This window comes from Chlamydotis macqueenii, chromosome 2, assembly GCF_036417535.1.
Source record: "Chlamydotis macqueenii isolate bChlMac1 chromosome 2, bChlMac1.mat, whole genome shotgun sequence".
In the NCBI taxonomy this organism is placed as follows: Eukaryota; Metazoa; Chordata; class Aves; order Otidiformes; family Otididae; genus Chlamydotis; species Chlamydotis macqueenii.
In genome coordinates this window covers 37,550,013-37,573,657 of record NC_141557.1, presented here as the reverse complement: position 1 = coordinate 37,573,657, position 23,645 = coordinate 37,550,013, and the positions used below count along the sequence as shown (strand labels likewise).

General features: G+C 37.8%; 1 protein-coding gene across 1 annotated transcript in view; it reads left to right on the top strand.

The window, feature by feature from the left end:
• Window positions 1–23,645, top strand: part of RFTN1 (raftlin, lipid raft linker 1) — a 97,266-nt gene that overhangs the window by 30,099 nt on the left and 43,522 nt on the right. Inside the window, exons 3-4 of the mRNA XM_086742631.1 lie at window positions 8,925–9,111; window positions 21,116–21,224. Of these exons, the coding sequence (XP_086598757.1) occupies window positions 8,925–9,111; window positions 21,116–21,224 (296 nt within the window). The remainder of the gene's footprint in view (window positions 1–8,924; window positions 9,112–21,115; window positions 21,225–23,645) is intronic.

Here is a 23,645-nt window from a genome sequence, read left to right as displayed (position 1 = left end):
AAAGGGAGGGTTATGCCAAGAAGAAAAGATTTAAAAATTATGAGAGGGAGACAATGAGAAAATTCAGTAGGCTGCAGGGTTAGCTGTGAAACTTGCTACTGTTAATTTGTATTGCTGCTAAGAAAAATGACGAGCACATTAAGTAGAGAGGGGTCAAAGCAAAAAAGAGGGCATCAGCCCTCCAAATGTTATGATGCCACCAACTTCTAGGATACCAGAAGATCTCTTCAGTAACTTTTACTTTTTTCTTGAGTATCCCCTCCTACCCTCCCTTTTAAAGTATTTGATTACTGGCTCCTTGCAGTGAGAGGACATAACTTGCTTGCACCACTGGTGGAAATAGTAGGAAGTCCTATTTCACTGCTTCCTAAGCTGTTAAAATGAACAGCATTCAGTGTTTGACTTTGGCAGCTGAAGTACTGCCATCAGGAGGTTAACTTGGTGTCTAAAGGATTTAGGGCAAGGAACTAGTACTTTTTTGAGAGTTGGAAATAGAGGTGGATTAACATTCTGGCCCTTCCTGTAGTTAGAATTAACCCCTTCTCTCCTTTGTAATTCAATATAATACTTGCCTTTTGGAGCTTACACAGATAACAAGTCTATATGGATAAAATACTGCAACTTTGAACACTTTCTCCATTTGATTAGACACGATTGGAGTTTTCTTGGATTTGTGAAATGTAAATTACTTGTCTTTGTTGTCTCTGTGTTTGGTCTGCGTCAGTTTAGGAAGTAGAACCAAGCGGGAGGGAGGGACAAATCGAGAACTGCTCAAGTACAGAAGGAATAGGATTTGGTTCTTTTTTGTGTGTGCAGTTTAAATGAGAAGTCTCTCCCTTTTTTCTTCTTCCTTCATTTTGTTTTTTGTACCATTAACCCATCTTGCATCTAGTAGGTTGTCTTAATTTTGCCCATTTTGCATCGTTCTGCACAATTCTGCGCACAAGAAAATATGTAAGCTATGAGTCATCTAAGAAGTGCTTGCCAATTTATTTAGGTGACTAAACTTCTGTTTAGTCGGGTTTTATTTCACTTAGTGGAGGTGATAGGTGGGCATTTCCTTTTTTTTTCTGAAACACCAGAAATGAAACCATCCCATGTATTATCACCTCATACTTGTGGCAAATGTACCCAGTTCTTAAGATATTTATCTTACGCTTGCAAGATACAGAAATGAAACTTTGACTGGACAACAAACAAGATAACTCAAAGATGAGATTAGACAACACAATTGATTAGACAAAGTTGTCTAATCTCATTGCATCTCTGAGTTACCATAGTGCTTTCTTGGTTTGACTAATGCACATCTCCACTATTTCCTAAAGGAAAAAAAAAAAGAATGTTGGTGTATGTCTGTCTGTGTGTGTACATATACGTATATGCACAAATATATGTATGCATACATATATACACACAGCTCTATAAACACATATTTATATACATACATACTTTCAAAGGGTATATATGCAATTTCATACTCTTTCTATGGTTTTTCCCCTCTCTACCTTCTTAAGATACAGTGCTTTGCTTTTGAGTATTTTAAAGTTTTATTATTGCATTTTCACTAAAAGTAAACATCAGTTTATTGAAGTCATCCTTCATTTGAGGTCTTGATTTATCTTCCATATTCATTTTTTCTTTATTTGATGGGGACATTTATTGTATTTGCCTTGACGATTGAAAGAAAAAATACTGAGAATGTCATTTAGCATAACAAAAAAACCCAAAACAACATGATCTATTAACAGCCAGTGTCTTGCCTCTGCTGTTGGCCTGAACAATAGTGCACCAGACTGTCTATCTTGTCTTCAGAATTAAGGAACCTCTATATACACCTCATGGAAGCTGAAGCTCTATTAGAAAGAAAAAGAGACTATAGTACAGCTTGTATAGTTGTTACTTGAAAAGCTTGAGCTTTTAACTCATTAAATTCTGGCATTAGTGTGTTTCAGGTAATTAAAGCTGTGTGATCGTTTCAGAAGCATCATATATTTTCTACTAGGCTAGCTGTACTGCTTTAGCTTTTTTTTTGGTAGGTTTTAGTTCAGAAACAATTATTTGGCATTCACAAAACTCACCAGAAATCTGTTTACTGCTTTGTGTTCTTCAACTTACATTGTTAGTGGGTTTGCCTTTATTTTCATTGGAAGTACTCTGATTTTCTGAGAGGTGATTGTTGTTGACAAGAAAGTATTTGTGGGTTGAATGAGGAAAGAATAGTTACAGTTAAGTGAGAGTGACATGACTGCATTGCTTTGCCATGCAAACTACTTGTGCTGTGTGAAAGAGTTCCTTAATGTTTGTGACAAAGAATTAAAATTTGCAGTACATGCCTTAATATGTTTTGTTTGAGATTGACACTGATTGGAAATAACCGTGTTCTCCCAGGGTCAGTCAATAAGTGTTTCGATAATATTCAAGTAACAGTTTACTTTCTGTTTTCCAGAGTAACAAATTGGGCCTTACCAAGCCTTAATAGTTGGAAAGGATGATGATCTGGATTTCTTCAGCTGTTCGAAACCAGCTGCTGAATAAGTCAGTGAAAAGTGCCTTAAAAACTTCCTTATTTATAGTACAGAGAGGGAATCTTTTCCAGTCTATCCTGTATCATTAGACAAAAGCCAACACTTCTCAACAGATTTTTACCTTGTGCCTTCCTCCGGGTGAATTCTGATGTTCACCTGGCCCTCTGCTTGGAGCTGTGGTACCATTCAGCCCTCAGGGCTTGCACAGATAAACCCAAGGGCTTTTGATAAACCAAAAAGACACCTGACAGGACGATCCTTCATTTAGCAGTCAGTGTTCAGCTTGTAGGAACTAGCTGCTTGGAGTGGCACTGCTTGGTTTGTGTATCCAAATTGTTGTGAGTGTGCACCTTCTGTCACTGCAATTGCACCTTCCAACAAGAAATCACAGTTCCAGTAATACAGATAATTCAAAAATTTCACGTGGAGTGAAAATTCACAGAACCACTGAAAAAATGCTGCTTGTTTAACCACTTTGATCATGTAAAACATGATGTAATCATGCATTACTTATATTTAAACTGCTGAACATTATCCAAATGAAAAACTTTGCTGCATTTGACATATTCCTATGAAAGATTTTAATGTAAGTGAAAGTGCATCTTCTGACAGTAAACTTTCTAGTTCAATTTTTTTTGACTGGCCCTAATGCAAAGAAAATGGTTTACTCTACTAGAACTTAGTCTACTGTAGATTTGATTTCTTTAAATTAAAGTTGCTGGAAAGGGATTAATATTAAATTAAGAAACAGCAATCCTCCTACTAAATAGAGGAAGTGTACTTGCTTTGATATGCTACAAAATCATCAGGCCTGTTATAAGCAATCATAAACATGCTTGGAAAGTGCCCTGTGCAAAAGTATGGGAAATTTTCTGGACTCGGGCCAGATTTATGCGCTTGCTCACACACAGGCTCGGTGATACACTCTCTTCCCACATTATGGTCTCCATTCATTGTTGCTGTTTGGTTTCCAGCCAGCAGGCGTGCAATTACGACCACCTTGGTGGTCTGCATGAGGCACAACAGAGCGAGCTAATGCTGTTTTCCACGAGGCGGTCACTAAAGGCAGGAGGTAAATAGCCAGATCTGTTATAAAGCCCTGCAGGATGTCGGTGGATGGTGTTGGGGTAATGACTGTATTACCATGTGGCCATCATTTTGCTTGTACCTTGTTTTCATCTTACATGCTTGTTGCTATATCTCTTAAGGACCGCAGATGCTAATACCTGACCACTGTCCAGATTCTTTCGGGTCTGCTATGTGCTCTGCAGAGTGCAGGAGGAAGGTCTGGGTGCTTTAGGAGGACAGCAGCAAAAAATTCATGCTGGATAGGGAGCTGCGTGGAAATAGCGAATAGGAGTGACTAAGCGTGTAGTGTGCCTTAATGTTTGCTCCTTTCTAGCTCACAGGCGGAACCCTGCTCAGGGGTGACTAGCTGTCTGTGAGCACGCAGTGGGAAAAGGGAGAGCTGTGGTTGCCCTTGCAGCCCTTCTGTTGGCCACCTCCCTCTTCTGAGGGCTCTGTAAGCCCTGAGTTCTCCTGGGTTGGAGATGTGAGGACATTGTCCTCTTCGTGAGTCACCTGAAGCAGCTGTAGCTTTGCAGAAGGGCCTGCACGGTTTGTGATGCTGGAAGGAGGAGGTATGAGGAGGAGCATGAGTGACTCTGTAGCTCACTGGTTCTGGGTACCTCAAATGGGAACGGCTTACGGGAATCACCACGGGCTTGGGAACAGTCTCATCCTGAGCTTTGAAGAAGAAAGCAGTTACGACTGTATTTCATGAAGGATCTGAGCCTGCTGATGTGTGTTAGGCCTGATCAAATAGGAGTATTGTCCTTGTGGCTACCAGGGAACTGAGTTACTGCGTAGCTTAATAGCCTGAGTTTGGCAAGTTTGCTGATTTTCCTTTTTTTTTTTTTTTTTTTTGTTTCAGAGCCCATTACACACCACATCTTGGGCATGTCTTGGTGCTTTCTTCTGCGCCCAGTATAGACAGAGAGCACGTACACTTTACGTACACACCAATTTGATCTTTGTTTTAATGCAAAGGAAAAAGACTTACTTAATGTTTCATAATAAATTTGGGAATGTTACTTTAAAAATGCAGATAAACATGAAAACTTTAAAAGGAAACAGAAACTAGTTTAAAGGAGTCCAATATTTTTGTAGAACATTTTAATGTATAATGTGAACTGTCATTAAGGACTCCATCAGTCTTTGATAGTTGTGACTGGAATAAGCATAAGAACTTAATCAAGAAAACATGTTAAAGAATTGAGATTAAAAAAAATCCCAACATTTCAGTTGTTTTGTTGGAGTAAGCAAACTAGGTAAACACCTAACACAGTTTAATAGAAATTTAGAGTAGAACTGGATGCTTGTCCTTTTAAATAAAGTATTAAGGATAAGCACTGATAAACTGACCTACATTTGACCCTGAATTTGACCATTTCAGTAAAGAGAAATTAAATAAATGCCATTTTGGCATTTAACATTTTATTTTCCCTGGAGCATAGCTATCATTCAAGTAGAAAGAAATTTAAAAAACAATAAAGTTTGGTTTAGCTTTGTCATAAATGTAACTAGCAGGAAGGGAAAATTGCTACTTATCAAATAGAGTAGAGTTAAAAGCATCTGATTCTGTTGAGTACATATATTATATAAAGATGTACTGTGGCTGATGATTGTCTTTATTAAGCATGGGCTAATTGATGAGTCCATGCTTTATTTTATAAAGCATAATATGTCTTTCTTATTTTAAAATACAGGATTATAGCATCTCAAATCTATTCTTTTCCTGTAGAAAAATTGGCCTACTTGTTGTAGACAGTTGCTGTAACTGTCTTTTCTCTTAATATTTGGTCAGGATACATCTACCTACATCTACCTCTTTAGCATGGACCATAGGGAAATTGTCAGAGGTCATATGAGATACTTCAATTTGAAGCTGGTCATTGGCTCTTTGATCTCAGTGGTAGCAGCCCTGGATGATCCATTGGGAGGGAAAGCAGAGCTCTTTAACTCAGGAGCAACCAGTTCTCCTCAATACCTGTCTCCACAACCATCTTTCTCAGCCTGCTCTCAGTCCCTCAGGATCCCTATGGCAGACTGCACCACCTTCCTCTCTTTCCTATAAATTGCTTTTTGGAGCTGCAGAGATGACACCTTTCAAATATACGTGACTCAACTTGTAGATTTTTGTGTCAACTCAATCCATTTATTGATTTTTCTGTGGCAAGATGGGGACAGTGTGAGTGTTTGGTCTGGTTTTTCCATTAGCAGCAAAGAATGCACAAGTCCCTAGACCCAGGGAAAGTCACCTTACGGATATCAGGTGTGTAACACAAACTTTCTTTTCTTTTTGAAGGATCTCTAAGCTGTAGTTTTCTGTATGTATCCAAGCATTTCTGGAAGTGTTTTCAGCTTCAATTATCAGTCAAGCAACAAACTAATTTGCCTGGTAATGAGTTCCAAAAGCAGCCAGCATTTCTATTTCCACTTTCAGCCTTAGCAAAATTGAAAAACACAGCATCTGTCATTTACAAGTTTCTTACCCACTTGTCTAGATATAAACAGAATAAACAAAGGAATTTTTTGAGGTCAGGTTGTAAAGTGCAACAATAAATAAGGAAACATAGAGTAGAATATAAAACTTGGAGCTAACTGTATTTCAGGAGCAACATGGAGGCTGCTAAAAGAATTCAGCTTTATCTTTTGGCAAAGTAGAGGCTTATAATAAGCACTGGAGTTACACAAGATTTTATTTGGTTTTTCATTTGCTCTCATTTTACACAAGTCCCTGTTGTACACAACTGAAAACTGAAAGAAAAAAAAAAGCTAAAATTCACTAAGGGCAGGGACATTTGGCCAGTGTTAATTGTGGGGAAAATAATTTCATTTTTTTTTCCCCAAATGCTGTAAACTGACATGGGATGTATAATAAGTGTGAAGGAGCTTTTCCATTCTAAAAAAGCAGTTATGAGGCTTGTGCTGGATCACAGTGGTGAGGCTTAGGTACTGTACTTGAAGAAAGATGTAGACCAATTGAAGAGATTCAGGAGAGAACCATCAAAAATAATTTAGAAATCTAGAAAGCACAAGGGAACAGGAAACATTGAAAGGACCAAGTTTATATGATCTAAAGAAGACAAGATTAAGTCATGATGAGTGTTAGGAATTGTGAAGTGCTGATGTAGAAAAGAAATATTCTAGTGAGGAGGTAGCAATCCTGAATTTCAGAGAGGGAAGTTTAGGCCAGGTGCTAGGAAAAGGTTTTGAACAATAAGAATAGAGAAGTACTAAACATGACTTATGGGGCATGTAGAATCTCCATCACTAAAGTTTTTTAAAAATAGATGAGAAAAACTGAGAAATAGCTAAACTAGAACTGATCCTGCCTCTAGGTAATAGGGTGGACTAGCTGAATGATCCCTTCCAGCTCTGCTTTCTATTACCTTTCTTTTTTAATCATCAAGTGTACATCCTAAGGCTCCAATTACATGCATTTTCACACTTTCCCCTCGTGTTTAGCTTTTAGGAGGAAGTAATCACTCTCCCATGTTAATGATTAGACTTTCTACTAGTTTTACCAAGGCATCCTCAGAAGAATCCAGATACTAGGTTCATATGCAAGACAAGCATCACTTTTCATAGAGGATTGTTAAAAATTGGAGTACCATTACCAGAATTAACATTATTGATAGTGTTTAGTCATTCTTTTGTATTCAAGTAAAACTCTCTTTTAGAAAGATATTCCAGCTTTCATATTATTTTAATTAATTCAGCTATATACTGCATAGTCGAAAATTTTTGGAGTCTCAAGAGGGAAAAAGTAGTTCCAACATCTGGGTTTCTTTCCCCATTTTGATCCCCAGTAGAGTCCAGTAAGTAAGAGTAAGTTTTATTATTTATTATGCATTATTCATTGAGATATCTCTTTTTATGACTCTGAAGTGATTTTTATCCTATTGCAGAAGGTAGAGCCCTATTGTCTGTCAGTGTACACATTGCTTGGATTTCTCATTTTATTTGCAAAAATAATAAAAATTCTGCATCTTACAGTTCTTGGTCAAAAAGTTCCATTTTCCTCTTCTGGAACATGGTCTTATATGAAGAAAAAGCTATTCTATTATTATTTAAATTATTCTTCTGTATTATTGGTTTTGAATATTTATTAGTTTTTTGATAACCTCTTTCATTATTCATAAAGGGTAGCCACACAGTTTGATGAAAAAAGCAGTGCAATGAAACCTTATTTTGCATAGCTGGCGTCTTTCATACAAACTGTTCTCCCCTGCTTTTTTATTTTTTAACAAAGGCCTGCAAGGTGCTGGGAAACCTCTGTTGTGTTTCTTGCAACATCCCCTCCCTGTTGGTTTCAAGGGGAGAGGAAACCATCCAGCAGCCCACCACCCTATATGCTTTAGCATGGTTAGGGATGAAATAATAAATATCCCCCAAGAGAGGCTGAAATGAAGAGGCAAAGGTCAGGAAAGAAAGATATCTTTTCACATAAGATATGAAAATCATATGAAGAATTACTGATGTAGAGAGAAAGAGAATGGAAGGTTGTTTTAGGTGATTTATGAGATTTCTTTTGAAGCCCACAAGACTCCAAGGAAAAAAAGGGCAATTGCTGTACTGACTGCAGTATCTGCGTGTACGTCGAGTGTCTGACAGGAGTCAGCATCAAATGCTTCACAGGAAGGCATAAAACTCCACAGTAAGCAGATTGGGAAGGATTATTTTCATGCACTAGGTCTCATTCCTGTCTTTAATATGTATAGCTTTGCTTAAACCCTGAGATATAAGGTTTAGCATCTATTCTAAAAGGTTTCTCATCACTACAGGTACGCATTGCTCTTAGCATTCTTGTTTAGACATATTGGTAGATATTTGGTCTCAACAGCATTTTGCATCAGTGATCTCTCAGACTGGCAACACAGCTTTTGTGTAGGTGGATGCTTCTGTTTATTGCTTTTGAATTTGACGTGTTCTACCTTCATTGACTATCCGCTTTCTCTTGTTTTATATTTTTGACTCGTGGCTCGCTTTCCTCAACTTGCATTACTATGACAACTACTGAAACTTAGAATATATTTTGACTGAGTGCCTTGTTTTTATTAAACCCTCCACTTCATCTGTGCCAGACTAGGTAGTGAATTTGGCATTTTAATTTATCTGACTTCTTGTTTAATTGCACCAGTCTCTTGTGTGATACAAGTCCTCCGCCAAGACAGCCTGCTTAAAATCTGAAATACAAAGTAGACCTCAGGAAAGGTCAATTTTTGTGTTAATATTGTAGATCAGTGTGAAGCTTGCTTGACTCTGAAGAGCCGGGGTTTTAAAAAACATGATAGTCTGGTGTAGGATTATTGACCAATTTCTTTTTGTTTCCAGCTGAGTTGCCAGGATCATCTGCAATCAAGCTCTCCTCCTTGCATGATCTTCCAGCTCAGCTGCAAGAATTGTACCAGCAGGGCTTCGTCTTGGCTGCTGTCCACCCTTTCGTGCAACCAACTGATGAAAAAGAGAAAACTCCCCAGGAACAAATCTTCAGGGCTGTGCTTATCAAGAAAACAGAAAGGTAAAGCACTTCCAGTGAACTGGGATAAAAATAGACAATTGATTTCCTGCTGAGTTTTGACCTACATCAGGAAATTATAGCAGAGTTTACTGTGTGAGACTTGATTTTTTTTTTTTTTTTTTTTTTGTGGGCTTGAATAGGCTTAACGTGTTCTTCATGTTTACAATTCATCTGCAGTTTGGCAGACGACTTGGAGAATAACAAGTTGAAATATGCTCTGTATTTTAGGATGTGTTGTCATGAGAGGCAAACAAACAAGCCCTAAGCCTAACAATTTGTGAGGATGATCCCATTGGTACCCTTTAAGAATTTATGAGATTAAGACAGAAGAAATGTTTGCTTAAAAAAGGCATATTTTGTGTTTAGATGGTTACAGTTAATGGAATTAATTTGAGAACTGTAGTATTAATGCATACTTCTTAAATTTATCTGTAGACTTTAGGCCCTTCTTTCCTCTAAACAATTAATGTTCTTTTAATTTTTCAGTCAGTGCAAACTCTTTAAATAAAGTTGATTCTTCTGCTTTGTTCAGTCTTGTAAAGAATTAAGAATTAAGTATTAAGAATATTTTACATAATCAAGATCTGAACGTGAATAAACAAACAGGAATACTGTTCTTTTATCTTTTAATGTGACTTTGAAAGAAAAATCAATAGAATATGCTGTTAAGTAGTCCAGAAAGAAATGAAAATCTGTATACTTAAAACATATTTATGCTTTTCAGTGATTTCAAACATAATTTAACATTATCTGACCACCCACAACTCTGCAGCGACCTGGGTTGCAGCCATTCTGTGCAGTTTTCCTACATCAGTTGCATTCCCCAGTCTGCCCCTTTTTACAGTGACCTGTACTGAAAGCTGGGGGATAATTAATCCTCATTTGCTGATCCTAAGTCCTTCTCTTTGTGCTGATACTTGAAGGAAAGATGCAACTGTTCTAGTCACCTCTTTAATACTAAAGTAAAACAACCATTCAGTTTGCTACAGCCTGGTAATCAGTTGGTAGCAATTACAGACAGGGTCAAACTTCAGTCTGTGACCTAAGGAAAAAGTTTGGTGTTACTTTACCAAATATATGTAGGCATTAGGTGTAGCAGGCAATTTTAGCTTCTAAAATAACTCTTAATTTACCTTGACTTGCTTTTAGTTTTGTTAATACAGAACTTCCTGCTGGCTTGCCTGATACCATTGTTTAAATAATTTCCAGTTTTATGGTCAAAACATAAAATGTTTGGCTGAACAGTGGACTTCTTGAATAATACTGGGCTGAGCTTGCCTGGTTTTGGGGCCTTCATTTCCCTGCCTATAAAATATTCTGCTGCAAATAATGAAAGTATTTACACGCATGAGTTTGCAGTGTTAAGCAAGCATTTAAGCACTTCTGCTGGATTGGGGACCAAGGGTTCAGCATCTTCCAGGACTGAGCTGTGAAGACAAGTCAGGGAAAAGCAGCATCTTTCTTGGCAGAGCGACATGGTCTTCAAGCCAGAGCACTCAGTGCGTTGCTGCTGTCTCGTACCGTATCCGGTAGTTTACATCTGTACAGAGTGATTGTGAAAGAGTACAAAATCTTAATAGCCTACTCACTCACTTGGGTGCCAGTGTTTCAGACACTTTAGACAGCTGTAAATGACTCTACAAAATTGAAGACAGTAGAGTCTTGAACCAATTATATTTCCTTTTACATTCACACTCCATTTCTTTGCATTCCCTGATCTGTCATTTCTGACTGCCTAGGGAAGCAGAAGAGACTTGGTGCAGTGGGAAAAAAACAGATAAGTACCAGAAAGGGAAACTACATCAGTTTGGTCTTTCATGTAGTTTAAATGTTCCTGAGTATGAGAGAAGCTGCTTCAATAGTGTGTGGGTGCAACGAATGTTTGCATTGCCAAGCGCAATGAATAGGCATGGGTGTTGCACAGATTTCAGATGACTGTGGCCTGCATAGAGACCAACTGTGTTTGAACCGTGAGTTTATCCCACTCTACTAACAGCTGTTGGGGGAAAAAGAAGACATACTGTTAATGTTTTTAATTAACCTTTCTCTTTACACTCTTGATAAAGAATAAATTATACTTTTTTCACTGAGGACTGTCACCTCTCTGGGATCTATAGGCTGTCTGAGTATAAAACAGTAGAAGTTGAGGTCTGCTTAGGGTATTTGTTGATCAGATGAGCATTTATTTCTGTCGTAAGATTTTAGGAGTATAAATAGTCCAGCTACAGTTGTAGGATCACTAGTAACATCACTTATGCTGTGACATACAAAGTAGTCCCCTGCTATTCTCTGTAATGGTAATGCTGGGCATTCATGGGGAGCCAAGGAATGATAAAAAGCTGTGCTTTTGTGTGAGGCTCACCCTCAGGCTTCCTGGGCACTTTCTGCAAAACACTTGAGGCTGTAGCTTCTTTCTTACTGCAGTTGTTTGACCATGGATGGCTCCAACACTATATGCTTCATCTGTCAGTTGTCCGGCAAATACCAGGTGTGGTTTTTCACCTTGCTGTTTTTGTTGCCTGAATGGAACAGAAATGAAATTGTTGTTTTTGTGCCATTTTGGTAATGTCAATTCTGTGTTTACAGAGACAGGACTGAATACTTGAGTTACTCTTTAATCAGAGTTGCACCTTTAGATGTCAGTTTTGTGCTTTAAAGTGAATACTGTTGACTCACATTTTGAGGGCTTTGGCCTAGAGCACTGCCTCTCCGAAGGTAAGAGTCCATACTAGCTGCAGCAGATGATCAGCATCAGGAACTACGCGCTGCTGCTGTTGTTGAGATTGGCAGTGCCTTAATTTGTTCAAGAATAGAATGAAAAAAAGTAGTGCTTAGATGTGTTATGCATTAAAACTCATACAAAAAGTATCTATTAGGGTTACTCCTCCTATTTTGCTATTGTCCTAGAGTTTTAAAATACTTAGTGTGAATTTGCAATGTCTTTGTACATTTAAGGTGACTTTCAAAGTCACTGGGGTAGTTTTATGTTTAATATGTACTGGTATCTCTGTGACTTCATTATCTTGGCTATCTAATCAGTTCTGGTAAATAAGGAAGCAGGAGTCGCTCCTGCTCTAGGACATCTGAGGAAATGCATTCTTAACGTACTTGGAAGCCGTAAATGTTGAAAAGCAAGGTTTGTCCCTTTGAAATGTTAGGGAGATTATGAAAATAAAGGACAGATTTTTTTTTTTTTTTAAATCAACAGCACAATTGTTTACACTGCAAAAAGTGTCATGTTCAATTAAAGCAAATGAAGTAAATATAGGAGTGTTTAATTCTTTAGAGGCACTGGGTATGAAGGTAGTCTACAGAGTAGCTGAAGGGCTTTGCCATTGCTCTCATTAAATTTAATATAATAAATCAAATATTTCTGTAGCACCTTATTGCATTGTGCACACTAACCAGTTCATTTGAGGTGGTTAGGATGTTGAATAGAAAAGAGTCGTATAAAGGAATAATAACTTCAGTGCTCCTCTGAATACTTTATCTCTCTCTCTCTCTCTCTCTCTAAATTTTAATGAACTTCTTAATTAAAAGCAATTGACGGGTTTACTGACTATGCTGATTTCTCAGATACTTGGGTTTTTCAGAGAAGGCATCTTGTAAAAAAAACACACAAAGAAAAATCTTCAAGCCCAGGTTTTCGCAGGGTTGTTTTTTTTTTTTTATTCTGAATGTGGGGAAGGCCCCAGGTGTGAAATGCAGCCCCTGGCCTGCTGGTTCGCATTGATTTCACACCTGAGAAAAAGTTGATTCACACTGATTTACACTTAGAGACAAGAATCTCAGGAAAAGGGATATGTGATGGTACCCTGGAAAGCACAAATGTGTGACAACATATTTCTCCTGGCAGAAGGGAGAGGGGAAGGTCTGTGCATTTGGGAAGTTCTGGCTAATCAAGATAAGGAGGGTAGCACGTATGTCACTTGCATTCCCCCGAGGAATAGAGGTTGTTAGTTCTTCATATGTATGATAACCTTTCTCTTGGCCCTTTTATTTCCACACTTGCTAGTTTTTAATATCATAATCCCTGTTGAGGTGTCTTGTGTGCGTTACTGGTTCGGATGGCTTGTGGCTGCTGCAGATAACCTATTCCCTGTGAAGAAATTGCGAAGTCAGCCCCTGGACAAAATTGTAACACCACCATAGCACCAAGCTGCTTAATTTGTTCCCAGCTCCCGGTAGTGTGACACTTCTATCTGATACCTGAAAGTTTCAAAATTCAGTGTCAATTAAAATGTTTTAATTTCCTTCTCTGAATAACGTGCACCAGAAAGCAAGCTCCATTCTTTTCCACTAGGAAATCTACATGATCCAGACTCATAAACTGTCTGCTTACAGTAGTGTTTACATGTTTGCAGATGCTCTGTTTCACCATAGTAGAGTGAAGCAGGAGATATAAATTGAATTCCAGAGAGGTCTTTCTCTTTGTGGTTCCATCGATGTCTTAGGACATGCCCTCCTACAGGTTTTGCCTCAGATCAATAAAGCAGTCAGCAAGGAAACACTGATATCCAGAAGTAGACTAAGTAGTACAATTTAAGAATAATTTTTTTAGAGTAGACTTCTGTGTTTACCTCAAACAACTCTGCAGCTGTTTTCCCTTTCTGCAAAATAATGAGGTGTCAGGTGTGCCAGTGATATACTTGATGAGATGATTCTGATTCTATTTCTGTAATTTCCCTATATCCATTAATCCTGATGAAATGCGAACTTTCATCACTTGGCCAAAAATAATTTTATTTATCTGCAAAGGAATTTGACTGACTGAGTTCAAAAGTTTAATAGGAAACCAAGGTTTTTACAATTTCTTTTTTTTTTTTTTTTTTTTTTTGCTGGTATGCAATGTTAATTCCAAGTGATTTCAATTAATGGCGTCTTCTGAGATACAGCTAAATTTTTGTGTCTTCTGTGTCATTTCAAGTCTGGATTTACAGAAAATGTAGAAAGTGGATCTATAGAAAGTCTGGACTTACAGAAAATGTAATGTATGATGTAAATGCAAAAGACTGAAATGACTTAAACATGCAACGTGAAATGACTTAAACAAGAAAGTAGTCCTTGTCTTGTTTCTTTGATGCTATGTTTGCATTGCCAGTTGTCAGTGTCCACTTGGGTTTTGCTTACTTATGTTGACTGAAGGTTTCAGGCCACAAAGTCAGGGGAAATCCTGATTTTTCACACCTGAAAGACTCTCTCTTTCACTCTGTCTTTTTCCAGTCATACTAAACTCCCCTGTTAATAGTAGTGAACAGCTCTTTCCATGAAAGGAAGAAAAACTATATTATACCAAGAAACTCATGAAGTTTGAAAAGATACAGTTACGTTGGGAAGAAGCAGTAGCCTCTGGAAGTGTTGTGCTTTGTGAAGTCCCGGTTTGATCCGCTGGCATTTGGATTTGCACGTTTGCCTTCTGAAGGCAAAAGAAAATGTTTCTAAAAACATCCAGACAATTAATCAAATTTCTGTTTCTTAGCTATTTGACACCTTCTAGCCCCAAAAAGCTTTTCTTCTATTCAAGCTTTTTTGATAGGCGCTTGAAAGAGGGAGTTCTAGCTCTGACTTTGTGTAGAATTCAGTGGATAGAGCCTTGAGCCGTGACTAGTGCGTCCGTCTGGCAAGCCTGTCTTTGGGTTTCTGTGGATATTTCTTAATTTTCCATGTGAAAATTTTTCATGCCACATTTGACCTTCAGTGGCACATCACTGTATAGAATGCACAGTGGTCTTGAGCTTTCTTGGAGCACGCGCTCTGCCACATCAGGTGCATCCACCGCTCTGACGTCATTTGCAAACTTGACAAGATCATACCTTGTCCCCCTCTTCCATGTCATCGATGAAGATGTTAAACATGACAGGTTCTAGGTTGCAGACCCCTGCGTGGGAACTCTACTGGCCTCCAGACAGGGTGTCACCGTTAACCACGTAACTGGTTTTTGTTTGGTTGGTTTTCCAGACTGTAGTACCCTAACTTGCCTCCAAGAATAGTGTGGGAGCCGGTGCCAGACCTCTTGCTAAAATTGCCAGAGATGACAGCCACTGCCCTTCCTCTGCTAGTCCACAAATCTGCTTGTTTTAACATCAAAGGCAATGGGGTTGGTTAAGTATGATTACCCTTGCTACATCCATGCTGACTGTTTCCACTGCCCTTCTCCTTCTTGGGCCCTGAAATGCGCTACAAAAGATCTCTGCAGAAATACAGGAATTCCGGTTGCGGGCGTTTCAAAACAATACGGTCTGACAAAAAATATCGGTGATCTCCTCCAGTGCTCCTGTGCTTGCCTGAGTTAGCGAAAGTGGATACTTTGCATTGGTACAATATATTTTTAATTTAAATGTAAATGCATATATGTGTGTGTGTATATATGTGTGTGTGTCTGTTTGGTTTTCGTGTAGGATTTGGGCTTGAAGATGGAAATGTCTGACCTTGCCTTCATGAGCGTTAGGATCAAACGCATTTTGTGTGCAAAAGCACTGTGTGTTGTGCTCTCAGCAGGCTGATTTCAGCTTGCTGAAAAAATAATATTTATTCCATACCTAAGATATCTTCCTTTAGCTCAAGGGACAATGGCTTGAGTTTTTAAAGCTTGTTATTCAAGTTCAAAGAAATACATATTTCCTCACAACAACTTTTAACACTGACCCAAAATAAATGTTCTTTCATCTGTGTTCTCAAAATTATAAACACTGCACATTAAAGATCCCTATGTATTCATACATGCCTGAGCTTTTCTCAAGAAACTCTACATACTGTCATTTTAAAAAGTTTCTAAGTTTTATTAGCAAATAATATATATTCCAGTGATAAGATTTCCTATCTAAGAAAATTCCCAGTAAAGAAAATGCTTAGGTAATAAAGTTAAAACAGTGTCACGTGGGTTAGAGGTGAGGTTGTTATGATACAATACACCTGCTTTTATTTCTATAAAAAATGGAGTGTTTGTTGGATGGGCTTCATAAAACCTATGGGTTTTTAATTGCTGCCTTCTTTGTTTTCAGGTACTCTACTTTTGCTAGATTTTTATCCTGGGATTACACAGATACCAACTGCTCATGTTGATCACCTTGATGTGGTTTTATTTTTTTTTTTGTAATGTAGATCAGTTTGTTATAAATGTACAGTTATATTTTGAACTGTAGAGCTATTCCTATGTAGTGGAAAATCTCAAAACTGCACTTAAATTCCTAGCATCATCTTAATCAAATAGTCATTTTTAGTGTCTGTGCAGCTTACAAGTGTGCTTTTGGTTTTCCGAATTCATGGCCATAGAGAACTTCAGGACGATTAGCACCAAATGTTGGCTCCCTCATTCACTTTTTGTGTCTGAAAAGGATTGGAAATCCAGTTTGTAACAGACACGGAGTTGTCAGCTTTAATACTTACTGTGTAAGTTACTGGTACTCTACAGCTGGTAATGGTTTGTCTACCATGAAATGGTGCTTAACTGCAAACAGCTGTACAGGAAATGACTGCCTACTGAAACAACCATTGTAAAGTATTTTTGGCCAGTGAACTTCCAATTATAAGTGAAAATCTTATTTATTCTATGTATTTTCTTCTACTTTAGTGGCACTAGAGGTCCTGTTTAGGATCCAAGACGCCACTCTTTTTACGACTGTGGTCCTCAGCCTTTTCCGAGTCAGTTACACTTGAGAGTACCCTCTACCTCCAGCCCCAATGGGCCTGCAAACGCCGTCCCTCTGCGCAGCGTCAGGTAGACTGAAATTCCCTTTCAGCTCTTTGCCACCTCCTGGTTGAGGTTGTCCGTGATGGTCATTGAGGGTACCTACAGTGACAGAAAAATGCTTCTTTAGGACAATTGATAAAGATAAACAATGAGGTATATATAACAAAGGAAGGAAAACATATGAAAGCCCAGAGTGTGTAAGATAGTGAAACTTTCTGTCAGTCTCCAGGATTAACCAGTGTTTTCTGCTCCTGGGGTGGTGGGCAGGTGACTGCCCTTCCCCAGTGTAGGTGAAGTGACAGTGTTGTTCGCACTGTCCCTTCTCTTCCCTCTCAGGGATGACAAAATGCGTTATAGTGAGCAGAGGGTGTTGTAATGGATCAGGATGTACAAACTTCTCCAGTTCATCTTACCAAGAACGGTACAGCATTACGGTATCTAGATGTGCTTCTTTCAGGGCTGGGCTATTTTTAATTAACCGAGGGATTTTTTTATTAGAGTAACAAAGGTAATAAAAAAACCTCAAATGTTTGCAGACAATGAAGGGAGGAAGATTCATTTTTCCAACCTAGGAGGAGGAAGAGAAAAGAAAAAAAAATGCTGACTGTGCATGCAGAAGAAAATGAAGATCTTTCAAACTGTTGGGGCTTACACATTTTTTTTACTAAAGTGATCTCAGCATTTCTTTTTCTCTTTTGCTTTCTGTTGAGAAATATTTTATGATGGAAAAGTGGAAATTAACTTCAGATAAAACCATTGCTTTAATGTAAAAATATTTTATGCATTGGACTCCCAGTAACTTCTGGTGCTGTAAAACTGACAAGAGACTCCAGAGATGGATTATTGGGATATTTCTCAAATGTATGTCAGTCCTCCTTCAGAAGAGAACAGAGGGATGCAAGTGCAAGGACAAGATTGAGGTCAGGAGGCCTGAGCTCTGCTTTTAACTTTTTCCCTGGCTAATGTGATCTTGATAGAGGTGCGTATTTGGGGGTCCTAATTCATAGTCTCTAAAGAAAGTGATCTTAAAAGTAGTCCCATTAAATTAATGAAACCAAAACTATAATTTCTGTTCAGTATAGAATTTACCTTACCTTTATTTAGCTACTTCTCTATGGTTATACTAATAATATTCAGAGTTTAATGAGAGAGACTTTAATGATATTTATGAAATACTTTGTGATTTGTTTATGAAATGCATTGTTTATTGTATGGAGACTGGAAATAATTTCTTGCCCACCTGGATTTGCTCAGATAATTAGTTTTGCAGTCTGTGAAATCCACAGCTAGCTGTTATTTTCATGTGAAAAGCCATGGCTTTTGTTTTGTTTGTTTTTGACAGAATAATAGACTCTTACATTTTTCCTAAAAAGGTGAAAACTACCCGTATAGACAAAGGCTTGCCCTTAGCATATATAGCCATATTTTACTTGAGAGCATGGAAAAATACTTTCTGGTAATATAGACTACTTCTGTTGGAAGATTTTAACTAAAGATTTTATGGCCTTTAGTAGGATCTGTTACGTGTGTTCTGTAAAATAATGTTCCTAACAGAGCGCAGTGGTATTTGATGCAATTTCTTTCCTGAGCCGTAGTGCCTTCAGACTCTTAGAGGAAGAATTCACTGCCTCCCGATCGCTTAAATATTTACAAGCAGCAAGTGTATTTCAGAGTAAGTGCTTGTTAAAGGAGGAAAAATAAACAGGTCATTTTGAGCAGTTGCAGTAAGAATCACTATATTTTTATGACTATAATCTTTATCTCAGATAACTTGTACTCTTTTCAAAGAAGCTGGAAGTAGATCCTCCAAAAACTGCACAGTCAGAGTCCCGGGAGCTGATGAGAAGTTCAACGGCAAACTTCCCTCCTCCGTACACCTTTGTATACCTCACCAGTATACATTGAAAATAATTTGTTTTTACAGATAGCCAGTGGATTTAAACATGAAAATACAGTCTTTCTCATTCTTTTGGGGTAATTAGAATGGTAAGTTTTTATGTTTCTCACAGCAAATATTTACAGCAGTGCTGATGTTTGCATGGTCACCTGATTACTGTATAAGGAACAGGTTTTGGTGAAAGACTGGACACAGAAAGAGCATGGCACAGACTTAATTTCTGGGATTTGGTATCTTACCTTTGAATTTGAGCTGTATTATTTCAAAGTCTCTGGGCTAGGAGTATGACTTCCTCAGCCAGGCTGGAAGGGGGCTGTCTTCAGTGCTGTGAGTTGTCCCGGCAAGAGAGCTGGCAGAGACGTTTGGTCCTCATATTTGTAGAGGTTTGGTATTGTCCCCCCCAAGAATGGCATTGGTTGTCTAAAAAGGGCTTGGTTCCTTGCTGGCTGTTCCTAATAACCCACTTCTGGTTTGTTATTATACAACAACCAAAGCAATGGAGAATTGTGTTTGCTCTGTTTGGTGTTGTATGGACTTCACATTATAGTATCAAGTGGCAGTTTTGATGGTTTATTGATTGCTAGAGCATTAGAGAGCCCTAGCTCATATTATTTCTGTCTGGAAACTGGGTAGATAACATCAGAGCTACATTTCCAGGTAGTCATATTTAGATTTTAGGAAAAAAAAATGTAGGTATAACAGTACGTGCTCTAGCAGGGAGACTTTAAGGGGTTTTTTTTGTTTTTTTTTTTTTTTTTTTCATGTTCTTGAATTCATTGAGTTCATCTGCGGTGGAAAATCTGCACAGAATAGATCATTTTGCATCTTAAACTTATTTCTGTACTGTTGTTACACAGGAGTAGTGGTGGAACACTTTTAGTCCCCCAATAATGATTTCTGTAAATCCTATAAAGATGTTTGGAGAGTTTCCATGGACACCAGTGTTTTGTTAAAGTTTTTATCCAGAGTCAAGAACAGAATGGCACCACTAGTTATGAGGAGAATCTAGAAAGGAGGAGAAAAACAAATAGGGAAAGGGCTTCAGTGTTCCCAAACCATGGTCTGGTACCGCCTGTCCCCGGGTGTAAGTGAGATAAGAGAAATGAAGTGAGTGTATAGCCTGTGTAAAAGTGGGAGGATCAAGTACAAAATATAATGTCATGTGATGCTTCAGAAAATTTCTGCAGTGTTGCCTGGGAAACCCACTGCCAGTTTACAGTCAGCAGCCTACGCATCTCATGGCTCCGAGTAACTGTTAGCATCTCGGGAAAGCCCCTGGGGCTGTCTGTAGCTGAAGTGTGTTTTACGTGTCACACAGTCTCAGTCCCCAGAACAGGGTTTTTACACAGACTCGCTTTTGCAAGCATGGCAAGCCTGAAAAGCCCTTGTTTTGTTGTTTCGCTGCTTCCTCAGCAGTCTCAGGTCAAACTTCTGCACCTTTCTTCCTGTACTGTAGGTACCCAGTGCATCATGTGACTGCTGGCCAGAGTTGGTTCTTTACTTACAAACTTTTGATGCTCCCTATGGGATATTAAGATAACTGCTTTGTTAATCCAAAGAATTATAGGCTAGTTTTTATTTTTGCATGTTCCTTTATGAGTTCTCCTAAAGAGCTGATAAAATAAGTGATCCTCCAGATTTCCTGTACTGGGCAGGTGTGTCACTTCCCTTGCATGGGAGTCTGGAGGAGACAAAAACTGCCTTCAGGAGCACTGCTTTGCAGTGCATGCCTACGGCCTGTTTCTCAAGATCATTCATGATAACTTCCAAACATTCCCTTGGTATATTTTGACTGATACCATGTTTCCACAGCACTGATTTGTTCAGCAGTGTATATGGCAGATGCCGTACTCTCTGAATTATTTTAACAGTTAATGTATTCCAAAAGAGAAGGAATTTCAGACATAGCTCTGTGATTCTCAACAACAAGGCATAAGGCAAGACTGAAGTATAGACTACTTTGATTAGCCCCTAATTTTTAAATGTTGACTTAGAATGATGGTAGTAAGAGAAGGGATTCCTTTAATTACTATCTGTGAATCACACCCTACCTCAGACTGCCCTGCAGGGCCCAGAGCATCTGTCAGCCCAGTGCATTGGAACCTGCTTTCTGCATCTTCTGAGTTACATCACCTGTACATCTCCTTGGCGTTGTCCATAGATGCCAAGCTGACAAAGTGTTTCTTGGACAGATAAAGGAATTTGGAAGTCCCTGAGGCATTCCACCATCTGCAGTCGTTGGTGTGATTTCCTTCCCTAGTAAGTAGGTGAGACACTGTAGTTGCCACTTGTCAGAACTGTCACTGAAGTTTTATCTGAAGGGTAGCTCTCCATGGTAAATACTAATAAAAGGAATGTCTGGGTATCCCATTTTAAGAACAGAAACTAATTATTTTTTTTTCTGTCTGTCTCTTTAGGTCTCCAAAAGGTGATGTCCATAGTGAAGGATACATCTTGGAGGTAGAGTGCTGCTCCTCTTTAAACCAACTTTCAGACAAAAAGGAGATACCTGATTTTATTAACAAAGTGAGTAAAAAAAAAACAAACTAACAAGGCAAACCCCAAAACATAGTATGCTTTTATTTGCACTATAATTGCTGCTTGTAGTTCTGTCAGTCTGACAATAGGAATATGTGTACATTTTGTGCAGTTGAAACACTGCACTAGAATTCAGTGTTTTGTAATTTTAACTATTTGAAGAGAAATTTTACTTATTGAGAGACACAAAATTGATCATATTGTGAGAAAATGATTTGTAGTATCACAGGAGAGTGACCTCTCACAGGTGATAATAGCTAAGTTACCAATGTAGAAGACAGTCCTATAATGGTGTAAATATTCTAAGTTAAAACAATATATATATAATTTCCATTTCAGTGTCAAAAATACTATCCTGTTGGATAGTACTGTAGCTGAAAGACCTATTAACTTCTGGAATACCCCAGTTTAATTTAAGTTTTGTTTCAGTATCACATGATGTTAGAAGTTAAGAGATGGTACTGGTAACCTAAATTCCTTTGTACTCCAGAATCGTGTTGCTTTCAAGAAACTGTTATATATACTGGGGAATTTGAAAAGAACCCTGCAATTCTTTATTTGTTGTTTTCTTTTTAAAACTATTTTTGATGCTGTAATATTCTGCCAGACTGGAAATTAGCAGGTCAGGTACATTTTCATGAAGACAGATTCATTGTGCATGTTTCAGATTTGGCAGCATCTGTTGTGTCCTGTTGCATGTTATAAAAACTAGCGTTAAATACTATATTTACTTAGCCACATGGTGTAAGAATAATGTGAGTAGGCATACTCCCCTAGCTTAAATCCATCTTGCAGTGATAATAGAAATCTGTAGAACAAATTTCAGCAAAGGCTGCATGAGCTTGATAGAGACTCAGCTTGACAGACTGCACTCACATTCAATCTTTCCTTTTTACTATGAATTGTAAATAATAATGCAACTGTGACTATCTGATCATTGTAATCGTACTTAAGGATAGATTTTGGTATTAGAACAAAGTGAATTTTTCTGAACACTTAACTAATATTCAAAAGATTGAGCCTGAATTTTGTGTCAGGGTTTATTGTGTTATTGCACTTTTATTCTGACACTATCTTGGATTATTTCAATATATTCACACTTAGGCAAAACTGGTATAGTTCTTGTGTATCAGTTTCAATACATTTAGTTTTGTTCTTCAGTTCTTTGAGTCAGAGTAGGAGTATAGGCTTATCTGTCACAACTGGTAGCAAAATTTTACATCATTGCAACAGAAAATTTCTTTGCATTTATAACTTCAGAAAGACTATGGCTAACATGAAAACAAAATGACAATCCAGGAGTCAGCTTATTTCCATAAATATCCAATTCTGAGATGCTTTCGAATGCTTTTCTAGACATGGAAATGTTTCTGTTAGTAGAAGCCATTTGATTATGGGGTTATGAAGATGCCTTTTTGAAATATATTAATTTAAATTTTAATAGCGAAAATGTATATTTACTGTTTCTCTGTAGGCTGAGTATGTCGCTCATCTTCAGATGTTATTTGATGTAGAGAAATTTGAAGTTCTTTGAAGCTTTTGCTGTCAAGTGTGTGCTGTGTCACTGTCTATATCTGATTAAACACATTGTGAAAGTCTCAACTCTTTTATGTAAATTTAACTGAGGAAACAGGACTTATTTGGGAGTAGGAATTAATTGTCGTATTAACTAATTTGTCTAAGTAACAAAAATGTCCATTGCTTTTAAGGGCATATAAAACATGTTTACAAACAAAATAAATGAAAAATAAAGGATGTTCTTCAAAGAAAGTAGTAACAAAAAGCTGTTAGAGAGGGCAATTGCTTGCTTTCGAAAAAGAACAACCCTGTAATTCTTAAACTGTGGAATACAGTTGAAGTTAATAATGTTGTAATTGAATAGGCAAATCCTTGATCACAGAGCTTTTCGTAACAGAGGCTTTTAACACAGGTTTACCGTGTTGCTGCATTGCAAATTACTTATTTTTAAAAAAAGATAACAAATAGAGTAGCCATATTTTCAAAACAAAATAACAAGTCAGAATTTTCTCAAACAGTGAATTTTCTCTACCCTGAGGAAATTAATTTTATTATGCACTGCTGAGCAAGTGTTGTTTACATGGAGTCTGAACAAGGATGCCATTTTAATGACTTACAACAATTGACTTTTTGTGGCATTGAATATGTATGTCATATTGAATATTAACTGTTTGCTCCTGGCAAACACAATTTTGCTAGAGCATACAGCATAGGTAATTCCCTTTTTCGTCTTCTATAACTCCATATAAATGTTTCAGAGTAAAGAAGTAGAAACAAGGAAATTATTTCACCTGGAGAATGCTTCCCGCTCACTGAAACAAGTGCCTCAGTACAATGTTGACTACACAACATTTAAGAAATGCCAAAGCAGACTCTCAAGTGAAACCTGTG